The sequence below is a fragment of the Ascaphus truei genome, chromosome 1 (genome assembly GCF_040206685.1).
Source record: "Ascaphus truei isolate aAscTru1 chromosome 1, aAscTru1.hap1, whole genome shotgun sequence".
In the NCBI taxonomy this organism is placed as follows: domain Eukaryota; kingdom Metazoa; phylum Chordata; class Amphibia; order Anura; family Ascaphidae; genus Ascaphus; species Ascaphus truei.
This window is the reverse complement of record NC_134483.1, coordinates 475216068-475243454: the sequence shown is the minus strand read 5'-3', so window position 1 is coordinate 475243454 and position 27387 is coordinate 475216068. Positions and strand designations below refer to the sequence as shown.

At 44.0% G+C, this 27387-nt stretch overlaps 1 protein-coding gene across 15 annotated transcripts in view; it reads right to left on the bottom strand.

The window, feature by feature from the left end:
- APBB2 (amyloid beta precursor protein binding family B member 2) overlaps positions 1-27387 on the bottom strand; it is a 457842-nt gene that overhangs the window by 289849 nt on the left and 140606 nt on the right. For all 15 annotated transcript variants that reach the window (XM_075567343.1, XM_075567401.1, XM_075567410.1 and 12 more), the window contains one exon: positions 95-215. In XM_075567343.1, the coding sequence (XP_075423458.1) occupies positions 95-140 (46 nt within the window). In that variant the 5' untranslated portion in view covers positions 141-215. The remainder of the gene's footprint in view (positions 1-94; positions 216-27387) is intronic.

Sequence of the window (27387 nt, the reverse complement as noted above, 5' to 3'; positions counted from 1 at the left end):
CACTCCCTTGTGATTGTGCAGAAGAAAGCAAAGGTTGAGAAAACAGGAGGAATGAACGCTATTGATCCACAGATCAAGGAATAGCCATACATACATGAACTGCTTGGTCGATAGGTTGCACCTGGATATCGCCTGCCCATTGTGGATAGTTAGAGCATTACCGCACCTTCAAAACAGCTGACAAGGAACTTCTCCAGAAAGATTAAACCCTGAAGCTGGAAGAAAAAAAAAAGAAGAAAGAATGGATTTAGAGGCGCCATTAAAATGTCTAAATTAAAATGCTCAAGACTTCCATATATTTCATGATAATAGTGTGCATAAATTATTGATTTTGTGATAAGAACGTACAAGCTATCAAGCAGACCTGAATCTTTCACCCATTTTGACGCCAAGTTGTGACAGAGGTGGTGTATTGTAACCCCCGGAGTGCCGGAGAGGCTTGCAATGCATTGCAAAACTGTATAAAAATGAACTGTGAAACTCTTACAAATGTGTATCTTTTTGTAACATTGAAAATGTGATAAAAAAATAGGGGAAAGCTCAATCATTTATTAAAATATAAATGATAGTAACGTAATGCAACACTGGTAGCAAATGGGAGAAGCTGAGCGTATTCCGCAGGCCACACGCGTCCCCACACTCCCTCTTTCTGTGACCTTCCCTAACTATAGACACGAGTGGGATGCAACTATGTGGAATGCAATAGATTTCCCGCTGAAAATCAGCTGCCAGTATGGTTGCCAGGTGTCCAGTATTGAACCGGACCGTACTGTATTTGGACACTGTCCAGTAAAAAATGAGCGGTAATACTGGACATGTATGTATACTGGTATTACCTCTCTGGATACAGTGACCTGAACGGCTTGGGGGGGTCACAGGATTTCCCCGAGCAGGGAGAGAGCAGGGCTGTTGCTAGGGGGCTGGGCAGCTTCCTCCATCCTGATTGGCTGCATTACCCAGCAGCAGCCAATCAGAAAGAGATCTTAGGAGCCTGAGGGTGGAGCTAAGGAGAGAAGGAAACAGCATGGAGTGGTGAGAGGGGGGTGGGTTTGTATGTGCATCAAGTGCGTTGCACCTTTCACCATTGTGTCCAGTATTTTTGGAGAAGCCACCTGGCAACCATAGCTGCCAGTCTTGAAAGCCAACGAGGACAGAAACATTGACAATACCAACATCATCCTTGTAATTATCTTTTACATGTACTTGTTTCTACGCACTTGTGACAGCTCTTAGGGGATGTTGACAGTGCTTTTGAAACCTCACAGTAGAGGGCTCACATGTCCCACAGAGAAGATTCACTGGTAAGAGATCCCTCTCCCTGACAGATGAACAGACTCCACTTGTTTTTCTCCCTGATCCCTTTGATAGGAGCTTTCCCGTGTTAGCCCGCAGTGAGCCTTCTGCTTGCCCCTTGCTTTTCTAACAGGAAGAAAGCAATGCCTAGATTCGCTTAAAGTTAATACATTTGAAAAATCGGCGTTAATCGGAGTTTAACGCCAATTCTATTTCTCGACTTATTCACTAAATCCATATTGCCAAGTTAAAAGCAGTGATGAGGGGATTTTATATTGCGGCAACATTTTTAACGTCGCATATGCAAATGAGAATGCGAAATGAATCATTATCGCCAAATGACGGGCTTTAATCAACGTTGAGGAAGGGTTGTCACGGGACATTAATGGCATCAGATTGAAGATGACCATCAGGCCTTATATTATAACATGTTTTGTTATAGCGTCGCGGAGGCGGGGGGTTGCACTCCATTTTTTTATTTATTGGCCCACCAAGTCTTTGAAGACTTTTCTGGCTGAAGTGGCGCCAGCAGGGAATGTGATAAGGGCCGCCTAAGGGTTCAATTGGATTACAAAATTGATGAGATTGATTATGTAGGACTTTAAGGTGGACGGGGTAAGAGGTGTACTTTAATCCCCTCTCTGCCAGTAAAGATAGCTATGTTCACCATGAGAGGTCTTTCGTAACCTTACTGGCACTGCAGGGGTTACAGACCACTTGATTTATATTGTAACAATTACTTTCAATGTGTTCTCTATGTTTTATTTTATTGAGTGATATTCAGTGATCTGCAGCCCTATTAGCCAACTTTGGGTAATAGAGCTGTGAGTCATTTGGAGAAGGGGGGGGGGGTGGGAGGTTTGTTATGCACCTGGATTGAAAACTGGTTGAACAATAGACAACAGAGGGTTGTCATAAATGGAACTTTTTCAGGTTGGGCTAAAGTCGTGAGTGGAGTACCTCAGGGATTGGTACTGGGACCCCTGCTTTTTAACTTGTTTATTAATGACCTTGAGGTTGGCATCGAGAGCAAAGTCTCCGTCTTTGCTGATGATACTAAATTGTGTAAGGTAGTAGAATCAGAGCAGGATGTAATTTCTCTCCAGAAGGACTTGGAGAGACTGGAAACTTGGGCAGGTAAATGGCAGAATAGGTTTAATACAGATAAAAGTAAGGTTATGCATTTGGGATGCAAGAATAAAAAGGCGACTTACAAATTAAATGGAGATATATTGGGGGAATCCTTGATGGAGAAGGATTTAGGAGTGCTTGTAGACAGCAGGCTTAGCAATAGTGTCCAAAGTCATGCAGTAGCTGCAAAGGCAAACAAGATCTTATCTTGCACTAAACGGGCAATGGATGGAAGGGAAGTAAACATAATTATGCCCCTTTTCAAAGCATTAGTAAGACCACACCTTGAATATGGAGTACAATTTTGGGCACGAATCCTAAGAAAATCCATTATGGAACTAGAGAGAGTGCAGAGAAGAGCCATCAAATTAATAAAGGGGATGGACAATCTATCTTATGAGGAGAGGCTAGCAAAATTATATTTATTTACATTAGAAATAGGGCATCTAAGAGGGGATATGATAACCATATACATATATATTCGTTGGGATATGTGTAGCCTTCCTACTCTTCCTGGGCAATAAAAAATAAATCAGAATAAGGATAAAACACATGGCTTCTTTTGACAGATTTTTACCCTTGGTCTGGCATTTCAGAGGTTAATTCTGAATGGGGTGGTAACATATGAATGTCATGTGGCAGCTCAGAAGACTGTAATTCATCCAGTTCTCAAACTGTGAAATGTATTTGCCTTTTGCTAATTATTCATATAAAATCGCTGACCACATGCAATTCTTCTAAGCCCATCTCAGCTGTAAGCTTTCCTGCTGCTGATAGGAAATACATTGCGAGTTCAGAGCTGCCAAGACAGCACAAAGCACTCAAAATGTTATCTGGTATTTGCCTGAAGCAACATAAACAGACATCAAGACAACAGTGCACTGTGACAGATGCCATGGCAAAGCTAATGTTTAAAGTCCCAAGATGAAAACAAAACATCATGGGGATTGTGTGTCACACTCTGGATATCCGCAGAACGCACATTAAGAAGGTCTACACCAGCGGATTCCAACCTTTTCTACACTGTGCACCCCCTAATAGAAAATATTTGTTCTTTGAACCCCTAATTATTCAATATTATTTCCTACTCAGACAATCTCCAACAAAACTGTTTGCCCGATCTCACACAGTATAGTATATTGAGCACTTAATAAGGCCCCAAACTTTGCATGTTTGTGTGGGGAGGGGGAGATGTCACTTTTCTACCATAGTGTTATGTAATAGCATACATGCCAACATCTCCTCCCAATCAATTGGGAAATTTGGTCCCAACCCCAATTATGTAATCCCCACCCTGCTTTGCATGCACAGCAGCAAGGCATTGTGGGGCGTAAACTTTGGAAGCTCCTACAGTGATTGAAAGCTATGCCACCCATGCTGGCTGTACACACAGAGGTACAGTTTGGGTCCTTATTAAGCACTAAGTCTTCCCCCCATGTGCTCAGTACTCTATACTGACTGGGATTGGTCAAACAGGTAGGGGCGTAGTGACATCACACCTTGATAAAGCGCTGGAGAGCGCAAAACATGTTGGTGTATTTTTTGTCCATGAGACTTGAATAAAACTACGTTTTTTATGGGGCCACCGAGTGATTCTTGCCTGGATTAGTGCTCCGTTTTTCACATCATGATATTTCTGCCTGTGTAACAACTGCTGATTCCTCTGCCGGCTTATCTTCTGTTTAACACCGGGGCCCGCTGCTGCATAACATCTTCCCCCGCCTGTCTCTATCTGAAGAGAGAGAAGGGCTGCCGACATGGGGGGGAAACCGGGTCCCCCAAGAGCGCAGGCCCCAGGGCTTTGCCCGGGCTGTAGCTACGCCCCTGGTTGCAGACCTGTCTGAGACATGTGATTGTGCTCACAAGAGGGATTGTTATTTTCTGTACACTGTAAGGTGGAGGGTTTTTGTCACTTTTTTACTCACCATAAATTTCTTTGTGTCAAGGGAAATATGGGAGATCTTTTAATCTATAGGTAGAGGGAGAAAGGAGAAATAATCCTTTTGGGTAGGTACACACCTAAATAATCCTCTACTGAAAGGTCTCACCCTAGTATACAAGAGTATACATAAGTAAATGTAAAGCACGAACATTTACTTATGTTTACTCTTGTATACTAGGGTGAGACCTTTCCGTAGAGTAATATTTAGTTGTGCACCTACCCAAAAGGATTACTTCTCCTTTCTCCCTCTACCTATATGCTATCAAAAGCTTCTATGTCATGTTGAAATCCTTAGCTGGCTCCCTGATCAGTAAGAGCGAGTCTGTTCTATACACTATTTGTAGCTCTTTTAATCTTCCACTTGCACTGGAAAAGTTGTATACTTTAGGAGGTTTGAAATCACATATTTTATTTATATGAAATCCCACCTTGAGAATATTGAGATAAGGTGTCTGTTATGTTCTGATCATACCTCAATCCTTGTTCAAAATCACAACATTGCTCTAAATTATGCGTTTGCTTCAATTTAAAAACTAAAACCCAAAACACCTTTAAAAAAAAAATATATATATATATATACACACACACACAACCAGCAATAAATTAGTAGCCCTTTCTCAATGACATATTGTTTCCTAGCCAATAATGAATGGCAAATGCCTTGAGCACAATAAGCAGCGGCTAACTGGAGCCCATTCTCATTGTAACCTTTCAGAACAGCTTGGCCGCATTAATCTTTTGGCATAATGAAAGTTGACTGGATGGCACAGATGTGATGCGTATCTCACCAGCTGCTGCATATTTCTGTTGTAGAATCATTTATTTTGCCATAATGTGGGAAGGACACATTTATACATGGAGCTCTACCAGTGTCGTGGTGAATTATTCACAGAGGAAGCTACTTCCTGATTAATTTTATTAACCCTTTCACAAACAGCGGGATACGCAACTCATAGGGGGATATGGTGATCTCCTTGAATACAAACAGAAAGAGACAAGCGACAGGGTACCTTTGGTGGTCACATATAACCCACACCTAGGAGCCCTACGCAAGATCGCCAGGGAACTACAACCCACCCTCCAGGAATATACAAGACTGCAACAGGTCTTCCCTGAAGCACCCTTATTATCATACGGACAACCTCATAATCTCAAGAATATTATGGTGATGAGTAAAGTATTCAGCAGTACAACTGAATGCGGGACGAAACCATGCCAGGACGCAAGATGCAAAACCTGCGCAATGCTCTTCACAGCGGACACAATACACATACCACACAGGAATCGGGAATACAAAATCAGAGGAAGGTTCACCTGTTCCTCCAGCAATGTCGTGTACCTCATCATGTGCATGAAATGCCCAGGGGGCTGCTACTACATAGGTGAGACGGGGCAGGGGCTAAACAAGAGAATGAATCTGCATCGCCACAGCATCACACGCGGAACAAGAGACGGTCCTGTCGGCGAACATTTCTCTGACTCTGGCCATAAGATGAACGATCTGAGGATTGCCGTACTCAAAGGTAATCTTAAAACACCCAAAGAAAGATGGTTGCATGAATACAAATTTATGCAACTGTTCGAGACACTTAGCGGTGGCCTAAACAGAGATCGAAATTTTATGAGTCATTACTGACACAAGTGAACTCTCTTCCCATGAGCGCTAAAGGCCATGTCTGTACATACTGTGCTATATGTGTAGCCCCGGTCTTATTTCAGCTCCAGAGACCCCCTCTGTGGCGGGCCGAAGGTGGGGGCCAGTGCAGGGAGCGACCGGAGTCCCTGGAGCCCTGGCGGCCCGGGGGTCGCCATGAGAGGTTGCGCGAGCGTATGAGTGATCGCGCATGCGCAGGGACAGTCAGGGAGTCGCGGCGGCCCTTAGAGACTCGCGCATGCGCATGGGGAAACGCGCACGCGGCCCCAATGCTATAGCAGACTCCACGGGACTACAACTCCCAGGAGGCATAGGGAGGCAGGCACCAGGTGCCTCATAGTGGCCAATGAGGGCCCAGGATTCCCTGGAGGAGCATATAGATACATTTTGCGGGCTTTGGAGCAGGCAGTGGAAGCTGGGAGCAGGAAGGGGAAGGAAGGGTGTAAGGAGCAAGTGGCTCCTGCACCAGGTAAGGATCCCCAAGTCCCAGGCAGGCCCCAATCCCCACCAGTGTAGGGGGTAGGTGCTGAGGGAGGGCCCATAGGTTAGGGACTCTGCCCTTAGGTGTGTGAGGGTGCAGTCTTGTCAGTGTCACGGCTGGTAGTGCTGTGATCGCTGACAAGTAGGCACAGTGTGTGCAGTGCAGTGGGTTGCTGCAGGTTGAGTGTGTGTGCAGTGTGTTTGCTGCAGAGGTTAGGGAGAAGTTAGCCAGAGGGGACCCGGGTAGGTACGGGAGAGATAGTGTGGGTGCAGGGGGTCAGTGACCCACCTGCATAGGATAGGCTACCCCGCAGGCCCTAGGAGTTTCCCCTAAAGCCATCCAAGGTTGCTGTGCTGTAGGGACAGCCTATAGTACAGTGAGTGTCACGTTAGTTCACAGAGTCAGATAGGGACTCCATTGACGCTGCGTACCCGTGCAGAAGGTTGGGTGCTGCTCTTCGTTGTGGCTGCAAAGGCCAGCTTGGTGGGGTCTTCCTGGAAGGTGGATCCTGGATGTCGGGCCGGAACTCGACGGATCCTTTGTGAAGCAGTTGCAGATCCGAGCACTGGAGTGCTCGGCAGGTACTATATCAAGTGCACCAACACCGGTCATCAGGCGCTGATCCCGCCTTAGGCTAAACTCTTTGTAGGAACACTGAGCGAGTGGTTACAAGACTGAGCCTATACCATATAGTATCATACATGGACACGGTGTGTGGGGCACGCGGTGGGGGGGACGGACACGTTACTCCTGATGAGAGTGGCTGGGCCACTAAGGTTACCTGTTGCATTATAGAGTGATAAGGTTACTCTGCATTATCGTTAATACAGTAAAGTTGTTTGCATTACATGTGTGTGTATGTATTTCTTGCCCAGGGGAATCTCACATCACAGGGATCCTGGGTAAGTGGAGGCGCTGCGCTAAGTAAGTGTATGAGTGTTGCCCCAGGCTCCCAGCTAGCGGAGGCTCAGATCTCCTGGAGCCGCAGGTGTTGTACAGCGACCAGTAGTTCCTTTGGGAGTGTTCAGAAAAAGGGCTACATATGTATGCACACACAGCTGTCTCTTACACATACTAATACTCCTTGTTTTTCCATCCCTATACACCAATAGGGACCACATAGTATCTACACACACTTTTAGTTATGCTACAATCTCTCACATTTCTACACATACCCACAACATTTATATTAACTCCCACTACACACACCTTTTGTAAAGCACTGTATACACTGTGGGCTCTCCATTCATTTATATTCACACAGATACACCCACACACACTTACATCACTAACTTTCAGGAACCATTTAACACCTCTAGCCATAAATCACATCCACACACAGGGGAGGGACAAGCACAGATAACATTCCAAGAGACACTGTTTCTAAGTATTCCCTTTGCTTGCTTCATTCATTGTAACATCGCCGGAAGAAGAGATCAATGTATCTGGAAAGCTCGCACAAATAAAAGCATTTCGTTAGCCACAGAACGGTATCATCTATTTATTTTTTGATTATATATATATATATATATATATATATATATATATATATATATATATGTAACGATACATATACACACACACACACATATATACAGCAGTTTCCTACATTAACAAAAAATGCAATTATCTAGGCTGCTCATCCATCCGTTCTCCCGTGATCGATCAGCGCACCTCCTGCTTCCCAGGATTCACTCTGTGGCTGCCTATTTCAAAAGGCGAAGTGCAGTGGCTTCCTAAATAGTTGCAATAGCAACCCATGAAAGGTTCACACATTCAACATCATTAAAAAGGGCATAAAGAGTGAACACATTTTTTTTTTAAACAACAAAATACTTCTTTAACACTGCGTGACTGTATACATCGATCAAGGTGTTTATCTCCGTTTGTTGCCCCAATTTGCCTTTTGGGGAGTGGTTATAGAAGGCATTAGGGGAGGCGAGGTCAGAGCACTATTCTATTGATATGTATCAAAAGTTGCACCTCAAACTGGTGCGGTTTGCCACTTTCTTTGTGCCAAATAAGTCTGCCAGGTTTAGGTGGCGTTAAACTGCCCGAAAGAGATCTGCACCCAATGTAAGAAGCAATATTAGCAAGCTCCATACATATGTTGCTGGCGCAGATTGACAAGGTGTAAATATTTGTTCTGTGTTTTGGAGCAAACTGCATCATTTTAATACATATCCCCATTGCCTTCACTGGCTACAAGAGATTACATTCAGATGCTGTTTCACTGCTCGAAGCAACATTATTTGCACTACTCTTTATTCAAATACACTTCGATTTTCTTTGAAAGCTGCAGTTCAAGCAATATCCTGCATGTGTGGTTTTTTTTAATAAATAAGTTCTGTACTACGAGAAAATACTTGTAGCATTTGTATTTTTGAAAACAATTTTTAAAGACATCTTTAATGTATTCTAATGTAGCAAGCATTTATGTTTCTATAGAAACCATTTACAAAGTCACATCCCCTTCCTCTTCTGAGACAGCCTATGGCTCTTGAGCCCTGCCCTCTCTCTAGCAGTGCACCAATTGTAACTGCCTGGTACCATGATCTCCCACACAGAACTTTGCATCGTGGGTACTGTTTTGCAGCAATAACTGAATTAAATACCCCAAAGCAAAACGATGAATAACAGGAGAATGGATCGACCTGCAACTTAGCTAATCACTTAGTGTGCAGATTGTATTGATGCACATATTGAATGGAAAAATAAAATATAAATTGTTAAAAATGGCAGCTAGAACTGCAGCTTTAATAGATTAACAAGCTTTTTTGGTGTTTGAAAATAAAATGCAGCCAACCAGGTCTGTAGATTGTTCTTCAATATATAGTGTAAAGTTGCTTCTGCATATCAAGGGAGCTCCGAGCTCCATTCCAGTGGATAACTAACTAGCACATGGCACGAACAGTTAGCCCCGGCCGATGTCATTTTAACATGAAAGGCTTCAACATTAAGGAGGCCTTAATGTCAGATTAACGAGGCAATCCAAGTGCAGCATTTTCTTTTACATATGATGGAAGCAGGGTATCTCCGGTGCTGAACCCCATTAATTTTCCGCTCCTGGGACTCCCTGCTTCTCGAGATACTTACCTCTGTAGGGGGTTATGGTAGCAGGTCTGGTTGGGCTTGCTGGGGTTAATGTAATGGCCTCTACAAAGCTCCCGCGACCTGTGGGACGACAGGAAGCCGTGACGTCCATCGGTGCGGCTTCCTCTTAGCCCACGTGACCAGGACCTTTAAACGGAAGAGAGATACCGGCACCCCCTACGGAAGTAAGTTTCCCAGGAAGCAGGGGGTCCCGTCAGCTGAAAATAATGGGGTTCAGCTCCCGAGACCCCCTGCGTCAATGCTATGTAAGAAAAAAATGCAGCTCCTTTAAGGGGGAGCTTTGTTTTCTTAGAAGATTATTCACAAGCGATCCAGCCAATACAGTACAAGTCAGCTAACGCCGCACCAGGCGTCCGTGATAACTTCCTTGAAGAGAACGTAGTGGTCCAGATTGAATCAGCCTCAAAAGCAATATTTCTTTCACTTCTGACATTGATACAAAAGTAGATCTGAGGGGTTTAATGCAGCAGTCCTCACCCTCCTCCCCAATGGGTTTTTTTAACTAACATGGGAGCCCTCCATGGTTCCAGAGATGCTTACGAGATGGTAAAGGTACCGGCGGTACTTCCTGGTTTTTAAATACCCTGTATCACTTGGGCCAATAGAGAGCTGCAACGGTTGACATTAGTTTCCTAATGGCCCATGACGTGGAAGATTGAAGCCGCCATTTGGGGGGGGGGGGACTGCAATGCGCTACTTTTAAGTATCTGTGGAACCAGAGGGTTCCCAATGCTGAAAATAGCACATTTCAACTGGTTTCCATCCAGGTATAAAAAAAGGGGAGGGCTAAAAAAAAAACATTTTGGACAGGTGCGACTGCTGCATTAATGGGCGGTACTCTAGGAAAAACAGGATATGTGTACTGTAGACCAGGGGGCGCAAGATTTTTTTTTGCTGTGGTGCGGCGGTTGCACAGGTCCCGCGCTCGTCCCCAAGGCTCTTAAAATACATGCCGGGGGACCGTGCAAGGCCTCTACAACTCAACTTGCCTAGATTAAGAGGATTGGTGTGATGCGTCGCCATGGCAAAGCGACGTCATGTGACACCGCGGGGTCATGACCTGTGGCGTCATTTAATGCAGGCAAAAAAGGTAAGGGGGGCGCAAGCACTGGGGGGAGGGGGAGCAGACAGGGGGGTGCAGTTCCAAATGTTTGCGCACCCCTGCTGTAGACAAGCAAGAAGATCGTATGAATCCTATCACAGTTAAAAGACCAGCACAAATGCTTATAGTAAATGCGGCTGTTTGGAGAAACGGCCTTTCTGCCTTTAAACATACTGTGAATGTGTCTGTGTGTCATATTAACAAAGGTTTTTGCCTAACACCCCTGTGTAGTTGGTCTTTTTACTTGTGAAATGTACATATCTTGTGTCCTGTATAAATGTTCGTCAACAGTCCAGACCAATCTTTGCCAATGTTGTCACTACAATGTATATATTTTGCAGAAAGAGCAATATTCGCGATAAATAAATTCTCTCTCTCTCAACAGTCCAGGGCAATTTTTGCAGATTTCGCAACATTTTTAACAAAAGGGGAATATTCACCCGTTTCATAAACTTACAGTATGCAAACATTTTACACAGACAGACGCACACACCCGTGTAAAGTGCTATTTGGGGCTTATTCAGGAACATACGACAGTGCTGATCAAATAGTGCCTTTTTGTCTTCAATTGGGACTTCCATGTGGTATGGAACATTTCATCGTCCGTTTCATCGCGACCAAATCACAGCCGGCAGTCGGCTGCAGACAGACCCTCTCTGTCGCACCCGATCCCTGCCGCTGGACGCTTCAAAGGTAAGTTTTATTACTATTTTGGGTAGCGGGTTAATTTAAGAGGTTTTAATGCCTAGGGTATGGGGTTATTTGAAGGGTTTTAGCGTTAGGGTCGGGGGTTTTAGGGTAAGGGCTTAGGGTAGTGGGTTTGAGGCACTTAACTTAGCGGTGAAATAGCCGGCGTGAGCGGGTTCCAGCGGCAGAGTGAGTCGCGGCAAAGCGCCGGCGGTTATTTGGTCACAGCGAAACGGCCGCAACCAATTGTCCTAGACCGTTTCCATGCAGTAGCTCCAAATCGGCACTATCGCAGCTTCCTGAATAAGACCCTATGTCCTACTCAGGCATTTTCACCTCACCTGTAATGCAATAAACACTTAGATTGTAAGCTCTTTGGGGCAGGGTCTTATGTTGTCATTTACCTGCTGCACTTATTCCCATTGTTGGCAATGCACATTAATGACCTCCAATCGTAATGTTGTGCAGCGCTGCGTACATGGTTGGTGCTATATAAATAAGTAAATGATACAACAGAGCCCAGTAGGCTGAAGATCTGGATGGGAGGGAAATCCTGAGGTCCTCGAGGGCGCATGATTGACAGGTTTAAGCATGATTGACAGGTGTCTTACATATGGTGCAGACAGGAACAAAAGATGGTGCAGTGCATTAAAGCAAATTCATCCATGCATTGATCCACAGACTTAAACGTACAGACTGAAAACTCGATTTTTGTATCTACTGTAGTAAGAAGAAAGGGGATCTGGCAATGATATGCCAAGGACTGAAGACTTCTGAAATCAATATTTCATATACTTGAAATTCCTCCTCGAGAATACAGTCTTGCTTGGCTGCCCTCTAAAACCAAATCTGTACAGAAAAATATAATGACGCTTTGAAAATAAGTAATAAACGTATTAGAATATACTTCCAAACTGTATGCAGCGGAAAATACAAGTGCACAGCTTGTAATTTAGGTCTTATTTTTATGTCTCCATTAAACAAACTTGGCTTTTATTCAATGCCCCGTATAATTGTAAATTAGCACCACAGACTTTATGCTGAACGGGGCTCCGCAGATATCGTCTGCATGCAACACACAAAAGACTACAAGTGAGATACAGAACTGCCCACTCTCCCACTCGTGGAAATCTTGAGTAAGTGCTTGTAAATTGTAAAGAATACAGAAGCCAATCGGGATTTAGACTGTCTGTACTTTGTAAAGATAGCATATTAATGCAGAATGCCCATTACTACTTTATATCAGTTCCTCTGTGCTAACTCTTCCCTAGTTGGATAGATTTCAATGTAGCAGCATTTATTGTTTCAATAAAGTCAGAGCACTCAGCCAAGTAACAGCTTCTCTGCCACTTAAAGGAGGAATGCAGCATGCAATTCTTTTTTGAAATTGTTTTTTTTTTTAATAACTTGAAGTATATTGTTTTTTGTTTGCAGTACATGGTATTACAATAAATTATTTTGCATTAAACTTCCTCCATTTTGTGGTTATTCCAACATTTTTTGCATTAACAACATATTACTCACAACATAAAACTCACAGGGGGAGGAGAGGTGGGGCGGAGGACGAGGACGAGGCAGGGTTTCCATCATTTTTCGGTGTCGTTGACCTGGTATCCTTTAAAATTTGACTTCATTTACCACGGAGGTCCTAGAGGTTTCTGTGATGGGGCCTAGTCTATTTTTAGTTAAATCTTCTTCTGTTTGCGTTTTATTATAGGAGAACTCACCTAACCCTATCATAGGGATACAGAAAAAGAGGGGGAGCACAGGTTGAGGAATTTGGGGTGTGTATGGTATCTAATAGATGAAGGTGGGTGTAATCAAAATATATTTTTAAAAAAACCCTTACACAGCCTTGTGTAAATGCTATACCTTGCAGTTTTCTTTTCTTTGTATTCCCTGGAGTGTTTTTTTTCTCCTTTTCAGGTCCGGATCTTTTCCTGGTTTTCACCGGCAGTTTTCAATTAGGATGTCCCCCTCAGAGTGAACAGATGTAAAAACAAATGTTTAAGGGAAAATGCAAATAATATTGTTAAATCTCAGACTGTTGTAAATAAAAAAGCAGCAAAGACTGCAAACACTCACACGTGTAACCTACAGGGATGATAGGGGTCTGGTATAAAATATAAATGAAAATATAAAATAATACTCACACGGCCTCGTGTGAGCAAATACACATAAAAGTATCTTTGAGTTCTTTTTGAGATAGTGGTGCTAACTTCCAAAAGTAGGAAGAATTGCAAGTAGCCCCTCCTTGATGTTGGTGCAAAGCAGAGCAATGTCTTGGTCTAAATGGACTACAAGTGATTTTATTGAACCATTAAAACACTAAAAAATGCACTACATAAAAATACATATACAATAAAAAATACAGAAAAAAGTACAGCCCGTCTGTAGGATGTTGTTCGTGGATCTTGTGGTACGCAGCTAATTGGCTCCGCGTCTGGGTATAGTGCTGCTTCCCCTCTGATCCACTCCTTGACGGTGGCTGTGTTAATCCAAAATTGTTTAGTGGTGAGAGCAACGCGTTTCGGACGGAGCCTGAGGAAGCCCAAAAAGGGGCGAAACGCGTTGCTCTCACCACTAAGCAATTTTGGACTAACATAGCCACCGTCAAGGAGTGGATCAGAGGGGAAGCAGCACTATACCCGGACGCAGAGCCAGTTAGCTGCGTACCACAAGATCCACGAACAACATCCTACAGACGGTCTGTACTTTTTTCTGTATTTTTCATTGTATATGTATTTTTATGTAGTGCATTTTTTAGTGTTTTAATGGTTCAATAAAATCACTTGTAGTCCATTTAGACCAAGACATTGCTCTGCTTTGCACCGACATCAAGGAGGGGCTACTTGCTATTCTTCCTACTTTTGGAAGTTAGCACCACTATCTCAAAAAGAACTCAAAGATACTTTTATGTGTATTTGCTCACACGAGGCCGTGTGAGTATTATGTTATATTTATATTTTCATTTATATTTTATACCAGACCCCTATCATCCCTGTAGGTTACAAAATATGGAGATCCTATAAGAAAGAAAAGACACTTTCCCTAGGATTGCACTCACACTTGCCCGTGTGAGTGTTTGCAGTCTTTGCTGCTTTTTTATTTACAACAGTCTGTGATTTAACAATATTATTTGCATTTTCCCTTAAACATTTGTTTTTACATCTGTTCACTCTGAGGGGGACCTCCTAACTTAAAACTGCCGGTGAAAACCAGGAAAAGATCCGGACCTGAAAAGGAGAAAAAAACCACTCCAGGGAATACAAAGAAAAGAAAACCGCAAAGAAACCTTGCTGTGTTTAGCATTTACACAAGGTCGTGTAAGTGTTTTTTTTAATATATTTTGATTACACCCATCTTCATCTATTAGATACCATACACACCCCAAATTCCTCAACCTGTGCTCCCCCTTTTTTTCTGTATCCCTGTACCAATAAGGATCCTGGATAAGATCCTATTGGGGTCAGAGCCATAGGACGAGATGACGAAACTGAGGGGACCTTTGTTTTTAAGGTTGTAAAATTCCTTGTTATATTTCCCCGGTCACACACTTCCCAGGGAGCGCCCGGGTTTTTCCCTGTTCCATTGTTTTAACTAACCCTATCATAGCCATACAGTATAGTGGCATTGCTCACTCCCTGAATATCTGTCTGTGCTAACCACGTTAGCCAGACCTTTTGGAAATTTCGTCCAGTGTCGTTGACCAAACTTGTCAACTTTTCCATCTGGCATACAAACCAAATTCTGTTCCGAATTTTTTCAATGGATGGAATTGTGCTCTGGTTCCACAATGCTGTGGTCTCGCACCTCATGGCAGTTGCAAAGTGCATAATCAATTTATTGCCCGCTCTGGATATCCCTTGTAAATTCTTTTTTTTTAAAACATAGGATGGAAGCAGGGGGTCTCTGGAGCTGAATCCCATTTATTTCAGCTGTGGTGACCCCCTGCTTCCCGAGATACATCCGTAGGGAGTGCCGGTAGCAGCTCCAGCTGGGCTTGGTGACGCTTTTGAAATTGCAGCTTTAAATATCTCGCGTCACGCGGGCTACAAGAAAGCCGTGACGTTATCTCTTGTAATTTCCTATTGGCCAACGTGACCAGCTAAAGCTGCAGAGATACTAGAACCACCTTCCCATTTATTTCTGCTCCGTGGACCCCCTCCATCCTGGGATACTTACGTCTGGGGTGCCGGTATCTCTGCTTTTTAAAGCTCTGCATCACATAGGCCAATTGGAAGCTTCACCAGATGATGTCACAGCTTCCTATTGGCCCGCAGGGCATGGAGGCTTTGAAAAGCTGTCTTTACGTGAATCCCAGCTAGCGAGCCGAAGCGTCAACCGGCACAGAGGTAAGTATCTCGGAAGCAGGAGCTGAAATTAATGGGGTTAAGCTCCGGCGACTCCCTGCTTCCATGCAATGTTTAAAAAAAAACAAGCCTGCTTTTTAAACTGTTCAAAATGTGTTAGATACAGTAGATATATTTAGCAGATTATTCAAACAACAACAACAAAAAAACACAGTACAGCTGAACCCCGTTATAACGTGGTGCTTGGGGTCCACATATTACCACCCCGTTATAACGGGGATCGCGGGGAAAAATGGCTGCCGCGTCCGGTCAGGGGTTGCGCCGGAGGTTGAGTGTGTCTGTATGAGGGGAGTGGGGAGGCGGTAGGCGCCGGCACCAGCAGTCTCAGCACCATGATCCCCAGCACCGCGATCTCCAGCACCACCATCCCCAGCACCTGCAAACCCAGCACCTGCAAACCCAGCAGCACCAGCCCCAGCACCACAATCCCCAGCACCACAATCCCCAGCACCACAATCCCCAGCACCAGCAGCCCCAGCACCACAATCCCCAGCACCACAATCCCCAGAATCAAGAGAGGTAGGAGGTGTGTGTGTATATGTGTGTGTGTTTTGTAAGAGCCAAAGATCGGAAGAACCCCCCAGTCCTTTACTAATGCTAAAAAAAAGCCCCAATCTTTTCCATGGAGGACTGGCACTTTTAATGTAAATAAGGGAGGGGGGGAGGGAGGCGCCGGCAGCAGCAGCAGCAGCAGCAGCAGCAGCAGCAGCAAGAAAGGTAGTAGCAGTGTGTGTGTGTGTGTGTGTGTGTGTGTGTGTGTGTTTAAATCCCCTCTGTAACACACTGACATGGACATTCCTCTCGGCAAATCCTGGAAGTTTACCCCAAAATTATTATTATTATTTTAAACGGGAGCCACTCTCACACTGCGTTATAAGCGATCCGCGTTGTATATGCCATTTTTCACTAGTTATCAAAAATTTTGTATGGTGATATGCTCTAGTTCATATTATGACACCCTTGCTTATTTTAAGCAACACTTCTTTGTGCTATAACTAATTTGACTTTACATTTTTTTTATTTCCTTTCTACTTAAAAAAAAAATCAAATTTTATTGGCATATATTTATTTTAAACATTAAGGCTTCATTTGTTGTCACCCATCTTATTTTTTTTCTGATAAGTAACAAGTGCAAGTTTTGTACTTAATCACACCATTGTGTGTCCCAACATCCAGGTTTCGAATCACTGCCAAGCATATTCCTTTTGATGAGGGGTAATATTTCTCAGGATTCATGTATCATTGCTGACTTAATACTAATACTGTACTAATTAATGCTCATGCACTTTACTTTTCAGAGTTCCTACGGAAAAGAAAATCTAATTTCAAAAAGATGCAAAAAATGTAATATTTCTGCTTTAAGAATTAATACATTATATTAGGCAATACACTGTTAAGTTGTTTACAGACGTTTTATGTATACAGTATAAGCGATTAGAAATCTGACAAATCTACACCAGTGATTTACTGTAGGTTTCTACAGGTTAGGAGCATATCTTTAATTCATTATCCGATCCAAAAAACAAGAGAGTAAGGTGTTAGGGAAGCGAGTGCTGTCTTATATTATATCTCAACTATAGTGTATATCTCAACGGAAGCCTGTGTAACGTTTAACTCATATAATGTATGCATATTGCTTGCTGGGGTGAGTTGTTTTTTTTTAACCTCCTGGTCAATTAATATTTCAAACACATATGTCCTGAATGCGGTCTCCGATTTTAAAAATAAATATAGCTCTGCAAATAGCAAGAAGTAGATCTCTAAAAATGACATGCAAATAAGTATTCTTGTCTGGGAAATTCAATGTTCAGTCTGACAGAAACAAGCGAGTCCCTGGAGACAGACATGGGCTGCGGCTTTAAGCTCTTCAATTCAGTCCAAAGCCCCTTCAGAACCCTGTTGTGACTTAAAATATCCGCAGTTCAAGTAGACACTCCACATAAACTCTACTACAGTTATATAAGCAATGTCACCTTGCAATGTGTGCTCTGACGGAAACACTCATGAGCAAGCTAAGTAACTGATAGCTCTCATCAGAACTTTAAACGGCACATGCACAGGCCTATGTCTTTACTAATAGGGGATCATTTTTAACCAGCAGACCAAACTGTGTTGTTTGGAAGACTCATTTCACCAATACAGTCCAAAAACATCTGGAGAATATCCATATATGAATATGATACTACTGTATCTACGACACTTTTGTGTAACAAAAAAGGAAATGTCAAAAAAGGGATTATACTTTAAGGCTGTGGAAAGTACAAATATTTGAAAGTACGTTCCTTACAGATAGAGTAGTGGATACATGGAAAATGTTTCCAGCAGAAGAGGTGACGGCGGAAAATTAAACATGATTCGTACAGAGTTGGGCACGCGACGTTACATGGCAATGTGACATCAGAACTCCAAAGAAAAGGTTCAGGCAGTCCTCGTTTTACAACGCTTCGCTTTACAACGAATGGCTTATCCAACGCTGTGCAATGCATACCTATGTTCATTTTTACAACGCCAAAACGGCTTATCCAATGCTCTTATGATGCTTTGCAATGTTGTTTATGTGTATGTGTGTGTATATATATACACACATACACAACGTTGCAAAGCGTCGTAAGAGCGTATATATATATAATATTATATTATACTATATAATATTATACTATATAATATATTATTTATTATGTTATATTATATATATATAACACAGTACAGGCATACCTCGCTTTAAGTACACTCACTTTAAGTACACTCGCGAGTAAGTACATATCGCCCAATAGGCAAACAGCAGCTCACGCATGCGCCTGTCATCACGTCCTGAACAGCAATACCGGCTCCCTGCCTGTACTGAAGCTGTGCGCAAGCGGGGAGACTATAGAGCCTGTTACAAATGCGTTATTTACATCAGTTATTCACGTATATAACGATTGCAGTACAGTACATGCATCGATAAGTGGGAAAAGGTAGTGCTTCACTTTAAGTACATTTTCGCTTTACATACATGCTCCGGTCCCATTGCGTACGTTAATGCGGGGTATGCCTGTATATACACTATATAATTTGTGTGTATGCTGCATATCTTATTGCCTGCGTAAAATATTTGGTGTATTTTAGTGTTAAAAATGCCTTCAGGAACGGAACCTTTCATTTAAACAGTGTTCCTATGGGAAAACGTGTTTCGCTTTACAACGTTTCGCTATCCAACGCCATTTTGAGTAACGCATTGTGTCGGATAACCGAGGACTGCCTGTATATGGGGGGAGGAGGGGGCAAGAGCTGTGGGGAGAGCAGGCAGGGGGGCGCAGAAGAAAAAGTCTGTGCACCCCTGCTCTAGAGCACAATAACACATAGGATCTGCTATAGACAACATACAAAGGTGACACCAAAACAGGTATTATGATCTGCTGCGTCTAGGGTTGCCAGGTGTCCTGTATTGAACCGGACTGTCCTGTATTTGGACACTGTGTCCAGTAAACAAAATTGAGGTAATACTGGACATGTATTTATCTGGGCAGCTTCCTCCATTCTGATTGGCTGATGCTGGGTATTGCAGCCAATCAGCAGGTGGTGTCAGGAGCATAGGGGTGGGGCTAAGGATTGGAGGAAACAGCATGGAGCAGAGAGTGTGTGTGCCTCTCTCAAGCATGTCGCACCTTTCACCATTGTGTCCAGTATTTTTGGAGAAGCCGTCTGGCAACCCTAGCTGCGTCAGATGGCGCTCACTTAAATAATGGGTATAATCAGTATTGCTGCAAAATGTTTTCCAGGCCCCTCTGAATTTGAAGGGGCTGGGGATCATATTTACTAAGAGGTGCTATATCATAAGACGCATTTTAGTGCTAATCGACACCGTAACACAGTGGTGGGCAACTCTAGTCCTCCAGGAACACCAACAGGTCGGGTTTACAGGATATGATATCCATGCTTCAGCACAGGTGGCTCAATCAGTTGAGCCACCTGTGCAGTAGCAGGGATAGTCAGAAAACCTGACCTGTTGGTGGCCCCAGGCACCAGAAGGTATTTTATGGCAACGCACCACATAATAGATATGGCCGTAAATGTCTTGGAATTATCTTTATAAATAACTAAAAGAAAAATCCAAACAAATGGAAACGGTAAAGAAAAGTTGGACTGGAAACACCTGAAGCCTGAACCCTGCCATATCAGCTCCAAAAAGTGAAACCAGGTTAATTAAATATCCTTCGTGTTTTCCCCTAGGGCAGTAAAGAAATCCTTTCACAGCGCGCGTACAGCTTGAAAGCAGCTCACTATATAGTTTATTTGTCTCCGCACTGTGCTTGCCTCAAGACGTATGCAGAAGACCGCTCTTTATCCGCAACATATTTGTATATAATCATTTTTATTTTCTCTGTATTTCTGGTTTGCCCGGTAGCTTGTTGCAGGCTAAGAACTCATTACGGCCCAAGTAAATTCATAAATATTCCTGGAACATGCTGGAGAATGATTAAAAACAAATAAAAATAAGTCACCTTTCAGATGGCAGCGCCATTTCCTGGAAGCAGTTTGCTTTGAAGTCAGCCTGTGAGCTCATAAAACAAACACTGACATTTATTGTTTTATTCTTTGCAAGTTGACACCTTACTGTATATTTACTAGCATTGCAGGCTCTCATTACTATTTATATGTACTGCATGATATAGCATCGCAGGTACCTACAGAAGCAGGCAGATGGTTTGTCGCGTAGTCAGCACGGAAACCGCCAATGGCACGGTCCTGGCACCCGCCTGCTCGCGTAATCCGTGTGACCAGACTAATAGCCTATCAGGATTAACACAGCGGGGGGGCCCGCGTCTGAATGGGACTCCCGCTGTGTTAATCCTACTGGGCCACATCAGTCTGTAAGAGACGCGCATCAGTCTGTAAGAGACGCGCATCAGTCTGTAAGAGACGCGCATCAGTCTGTAAGAGACGCGCATCAGTCTGTAAGAGACGCGCATCAGTCTGTAAGAGACGCGCATCAGTCTGTAAGAGACGCGCATCAGTATGTAAGAGAGGCGCATCAGTCTGTAAGAGAGGCGCATCAGTCTGTAAGAGACGCGCATCAGTCTGTAAGAGACGCGCATCAGTCTGTAAGAGAGGCGCATCAGTATGTAAGAGACGCGCATCAGTCTGTAAGAGACGCGCATCAGTCTGTAAGAGACGCGCATCAGTCTGTAAGAGACGCGCATCAGTATGTAAGAGAGGCGCATCAGTCTGTAAGAGAGGCGCATCAGTCTGTAAGAGACGCGCATCAGTATGTAAGAGACGCGCATCAGTCTGTAAGAGACGCGCATCAGTCTGTAAGAGACGCGCATCAGTCTGTAAGAGAGGCGCATCAGTCTGTAAGAGAGGCGCATCAGTCTGTAAGAGACGCGCATCAGTCTGTAAGAGACGCGCATCAGTCTGTAAGAGACGCGCATCAGTCTGTAAGAGACGCGCATCAGTATGTAAGAGACGCGCATCAGTCTGTAAGAGACGCGCATCAGTCTGTAAGAGAGGCGCATCAGTCTGTAAGAGACGCGCATCAGTCTGTAAGAGACGCGCATCAGTCTGTAAGAGACGCGCATCAGTCTGTAAGAGACGCGCATCAGTCTGTAAGAGAGGCGCATCAGTCTGTAAGAGAGGCGCATCAGTCTGTAAGAGACGCGCATCAGTCTGTAAGAGACGCGCATCAGTCTGTAAGAGAGGCGCATCAGTCTGTAAGAGACGCGCATCAGTCTGTAAGAGAGGCGCATCAGTCTGTAAGAGACGCGCATCAGTCTGTAAGAGAGGCGCATCAGTCTGTAAGAGACGCGCATCAGTCTGTAAGAGACGCGCATCAGTCTGTAAGAGACGCGCATCAGTCTGTAAGAGACGCGCATCAGTCTGTAAGAGAGGCACATCAGTCTGTAAGAGACGCGCATCAGTCTGTAAGAGACGCGCATCAGTCTGTAAGAGACGCGCATCAGTCTGTAAGAGACGCGCATCAGTCTGTAAGAGACGCGCATCAGTCTGTAAGAGAGGCGCATCAGTCTGTAAGAGAGGCGCATCAGTCTGTAAGAGACGCGCATCAGTCTGTAAGAGACGCGCATCAGTCTGTAAGAGACGCGCATCAGTCTGTAAGAGACGCGCATCAGTCTGTAAGAGACGCGCATCAGTCTGTAAGAGACGCGCATCAGTCTGTAAGAGAGGCGCATCAGTCTGTAAGAGAGGCGCATCAGTCTGTAAGAGACGCGCATCAGTCTGTAAGAGAGGCGCATCAGTCTGTAAGAGACGCGCATCAGTCTGTAAGAGAGGCGCATCAGTCTGTAAGAGACGCGCATCAGTCTGTAAGAGACGCGCATCAGTCTGTAAGAGAGGCGCATCAGTCTGTAAGAGACGCGCATCAGTCTGTAAGAGACGCGCATCAGTCTGTAAGAGACGCGCATCAGTCTGTAAGAGACGCGCATCAGTCTGTAAGAGACGCGCATCAGTCTGTAAGAGAGGCGCATCAGTCTGTAAGAGAGGCGCATCAGTCTGTAAGAGACGCGCATCAGTCTGTAAGAGACGCGCATCAGTCTGTAAGAGACGCGCATCAGTCTGTAAGAGAGGCGCATCAGTCTGTAAGAGACGCGCATCAGTCTGTAAGAGACGCGCATCAGTCTGTAAGAGACGCGCATCAGTCTGTAAGAGAGGCGCATCAGTCTGTAAGAGAGGCGCATCAGTCTGTAAGAGACGCGCATCAGTCTGTAAGAGACGCGCAGTGAGAGTAGACAGAATCAGTCACTCTACCTGCGCACCTCTATCAGGCGGTCGCGTGGCTTTTATTTTAACGACGTATTATTGAGGCAGGCGGTCTCCGGAGCTGAACCGCATTCATTTCAGCCCCACGTACCCCCTGCTTGCCGAGTTTCAGGCCCCGGTATGGGGTGCCGGTATCTCCGCCATGTGTAAATGTCCCAGTCATGTGGGCCGTGACGCGGGAGAATTGCACTGGAGAGGCAAGATGCTGCATTGCCGCTGTGGTTAGCAGTGCAATGATGTGACAGGCTTGCAGGAACAATTTTTTTTTTAGGTGGGGGTGCTGTAACATACATTACCATAATGTAAAAGTGTACAAAACCAGGGGGGTGGTACACCTCTCCCCTCCTCCCCTAGCACCCAAGTTCTAGGCTCCCCCCCCCCCCCCCCCCAGGCACCCGTAGTTCCAGCCCCCATAAATGCTGAGGTCAAAAGGAAAGCTTGTTTGAGGAGCGGTTTCAGCTGGCACCAAAGTGGCATGTTTCATGGGTTAAATAAATGTAGGTAACTGACAACGCAAACATATCAGACAGGTGAACTTTTAATGTTCCCATGGCAACCAAATGATTAGGAGGGGGTTTTACAATCTGTATCATCTCTCTTAACTCATCTAACGGTTTTATAAAAGCCTGTATCTGCAGGTTCATTTTCAAATCCCGCTTATTTTCTTCATTGCAAAGTCATTTTGAGCTAAACGGATGATAAAGTAGTACAGGGGTGCTCAACTCCAGTCCCCAAGGCACCCCAACAGGTCAGGTTTTAAGCATGTCCCTGCTTCAGTACAGGTGGCTCAGAAAGACTAAGCCACTGATTGAGCCTCCTGTGCTGATGCAGGGACTGATTGTGCCCGCTGTGCTGAAGCAGGGAATGATTGAGCCAGCTGTGCTGAAGCAGGGACTGATTGGGCCACCTGTGCTGAAGCAGGGATATCCTGAAAACCTGACCTGTTGGGGGGTCCTGAGGGCTGGAGTTGAGCACCCCTGAAGTAGAGTACTACGTAAAGGAGCAATCCCATGTAGCCAGCCAAGAAACATACATGCTGGAGGTCTGCAATGTCAGATGTTTTGGATGGGTCCCAATATGTAGATAGAGAACACCCAAAAAATGCAACTTGATCTATTTAGGAAACAGTAAAAAAGAGAATCACATTCACAAATTCGATGTGTAATTTGTGAGTAGTCACACAGTAAATGAGGTTATAATAATAATAATAATGGTTGAAAAAAGACATGCGTCCATCGAGTTCAACCTATGCTAAATTTAGACGACAGATACTTATCCTATATTTGTATTTACAATGAATTGATCCAGAGGAAGGCAAACAAAAAACCCCAGTGGAATATCATCTAATGATATCTCTTAAGGGGAAAAATAAATTCCTTCCTGACATAGTGGCAATCAGATGACTCCCTGGATCAACATCCTTCCCATGTATACTTATATCCCTGTATATCTTTCCTTTCTAAAAGATGTCCACCCTTTTTTTGAACAAATCTATTGTATCTGCCATCACAGTCTCCATGGGTAACGAATTCCACATTGTAATTGCCCTTACTATAAAGAAGGGAGATTCTCTTTTCTATTATGTTGTTTTTTTGTTTTTTTACCAAGACCCATTTATTACATCTGTAATTGCATAACACTTGGGAGCTGAGCACAGGGATACCATGTAAAGGATACTGTGAGTGCATATACTGTGAGTGCATATCTCAATTTTTTTTATTTTTTTTTACATACAGTATTAACTTTTATTAACTTACTACTGGTATATAGGGTTTTTTTCTCGCCCTCTTTTATATGGTTGCCTTTTATCTCCCGTTTGCCTTAGAATTCTATCTGTTATTCTTGTATAATTATAGATCTTGTAGGGCGATTTCAGTGATCAGGGTTGAAGGGTCTTTTTGTCAACAGAGTAGATTTGATATTTGGTGGGTTTTATTTGTTTTATCACTATGTTTGGGGGCCAATCATGTCGATTTTACTCACCATGCACTTACACCTGTTACTTACTTATACTAACTCCTAATTTAATTTACTAATCATTTCGGTTATAGAATTACCTATAGTTTTCTGGTGCCTTCACACTTTATTCTATCACATAAAAAGTGATAAGGTACCGCTGGACCCACATTTACATCCTCCACTTCCCGTTACAGCCCTTGTCCTGTGTGGGCCCTTTCTGCAGCTCCACTTGGTGGACAACATTGTGCCCGCTAGAGTTGGGCAACATATCGGTATCCTAGTAATACCGCAGTAATACAAATTGACAGCAAGTCAGTATATACACTCTTCCTGTTCTTTCCTTCCAGCAGTGTTTCTGTCTATACTACAGTGGGGCTGGGAGTGAGTTATGGAGGGAGGACAGGGAGCGTGTCTGGCAGCTCCATGAGAGGAGTCTACATTAGGCAGCTGTAAAAGTTGATCTCACAGACAGGAGTGCCCCTTCCCTTTCCACCCCTAGCTCATCTGATTACTTGCTTGTTCTCCTGCCTAGTCCAATAAAGTTATCTTGACTTACCCATGCCTCGAGCTGTACCCCTCTCCCATTCCCAATAAACACACCATACAACTTCTTAGGAGAAAAAAAACGGTCACAGCTTTATTTATAAACAATAACATGATAAATATAACATTTATCCCAACAAGGGACCCAGCCAGATTGTTCCACTAACATCTCTCCAGCGCTCGAGGGATACCCTCAACTCAAGCTCATTAAGCCATTCAGCACCTTAGACCAAATGGCACAAAGCCCCCATACAGAAGGTCACCACCATTCCGGCCGCCCAAGCCGACAATAGTACCGCCTCCCCCAAATTACTAAAATGGAAGAACACCACCAATCCGGCCATCTCAGCCTGGAATGGTCCCGCTTTCCCCGAGTATCCATTTACGAGGTCTGAGACCTCCCTCCCTGAGCCAATACTGACTGAGCCCCCCTTCAGAGTGAACATTACCCCGCCATAACATTCCCAAGCTGCGATGTATACCGAGCAGTATCCGCCACGCCTTCAGGCCTATAGACAGGGCGGTTGGGTGGGATATTTGCTTGCGTAGATCCTTGAAGGAAGAGAGAGATACGATCCCTCCCCAATACCTTATATACCCCTTCTTAACCCTCACCGGCCTGACCTCGCGGCTTCTTAGGGGAGGGGCCCATCAGCCTTAAATCATGCCGCCACTCACGTTAAAAAGGTCCAGGGTTTTCTATTTTCCCTTTTCTGAATCTCCCTACACAGCCCAAAAGCTGTGTTTTTGCATTTGAAATCCTTGCCACCTCCTTTGAGAACCATATCGGCTTTCTATTCCGTGTGCTTTTGCTAACCTGGCTGACACAAAGGTCTGTTGCTTTTGGTTTGGCCTCTTTTCTTGTTTCCCACTGTTCCAGCGTTCCACTCAAATATTTCCACAATTACAAATAATCACTAAAATATTTTCCCATCTGTGCAATGTCTGCCCTCTGAAAATTCAAAACCTTAGTTGTTATGTGGTATGACTCATCCTCTGGCTTTATACTAAAACATAGAATGCAAAAAGATGTTGACCGAGGTCACATAAGTCCCTTTTTAGCACGCACTCATGGTGCAACAATAATGAATAGTAGGGAGGATATAGTAATCCTTAGATGAGCCTAACTGATGCTAGTCACCCACAAAAGGCCGGGCAATATGGCGACAGGACGTCTAACCTGTTAAAATGAAAATAATAAATGTTTATTAGGATATCAATACGCCGAAACAAGTGAAAAGTATGTAAAAGTGAATTAAAACTTAGAATAAAATATTCCCCGAGCTGGGAGGTGCTAGTGCGGTTAGTGATAGTGCTGGCTAGTAATGACAGGGTTAAATGCACAGCGAACCAGACGCTCTTGTCACACTCTAATGTAGCCCTCCATAAATCACTATAAAGTAGCTGGATGGTAAATGGTGTCATACAATAAAGTTGCAAAATGTATCACGCCATAATTGGCTCAGTAATGATAGGACAAATAGGCAATAGTAAGCACTGTATGTATAACATCCATATAAATCACACCATCAACCACAGACAGCAGCTCAGTGTAACACGTAACACATTAAAGTAGCAGGCTGAGTACACAATAATATAACTATGTTGCAAATAGTACCAAGGGATCACAGAAAGTGAGTACCAGAGACAGGCTATAAGTAGCCGTGAATAATACAAACGTATCTGCTGCCTTTGCTGTGTGAGGATGTGGACGCTACAACCACTGACTAGCACCAGACCTCATGCGGACGCCACCGACGTGACGTCACAGCACCTGACGATCGTTTTGTGTCGTGAGACACTTCTTCAGGGGGGAGAGGCTACACACTCAAGTGTCCGTGCGCCTAATATACCCTCTAGTGAGAGGGAGGAGCAAACAGTAAGGGCTGATCTCTGGTATTGCCTGTCTGTAATTAACAGACACGGCTTGTTGCTCTGTGCTGTATCAACCCACAAATGGGGAGGAGGGGGTGTTATTCCCACACAGATAAGGGGGTTATTTAAGAGAGACAGTGCATCATGTAATTAGGTAGATATAGCAATACAGTGTGAGTGAATGCATAAATAACCAAACAAATCAGTTATTTTAAAGTTACACACAAACTGGCATATTGAGCATGATAGTAGTCTTGATACAGAAGAAACATCAAGATATACATGACACTAGTAGTAGCATGTGTGCATAGGCTTAAGGTCCAGATGAACATGATGTAGGGAATAAATGTATAAGGTAATATAACCACTATAGTAGAGCGCACCAGGATTGTGGAAATGCGATATAGTGTACAGTCCACCCACTAGGGGTCAAAACGGGTTTCTGATGGTAAAGAGGTATATATATATAGCATACGA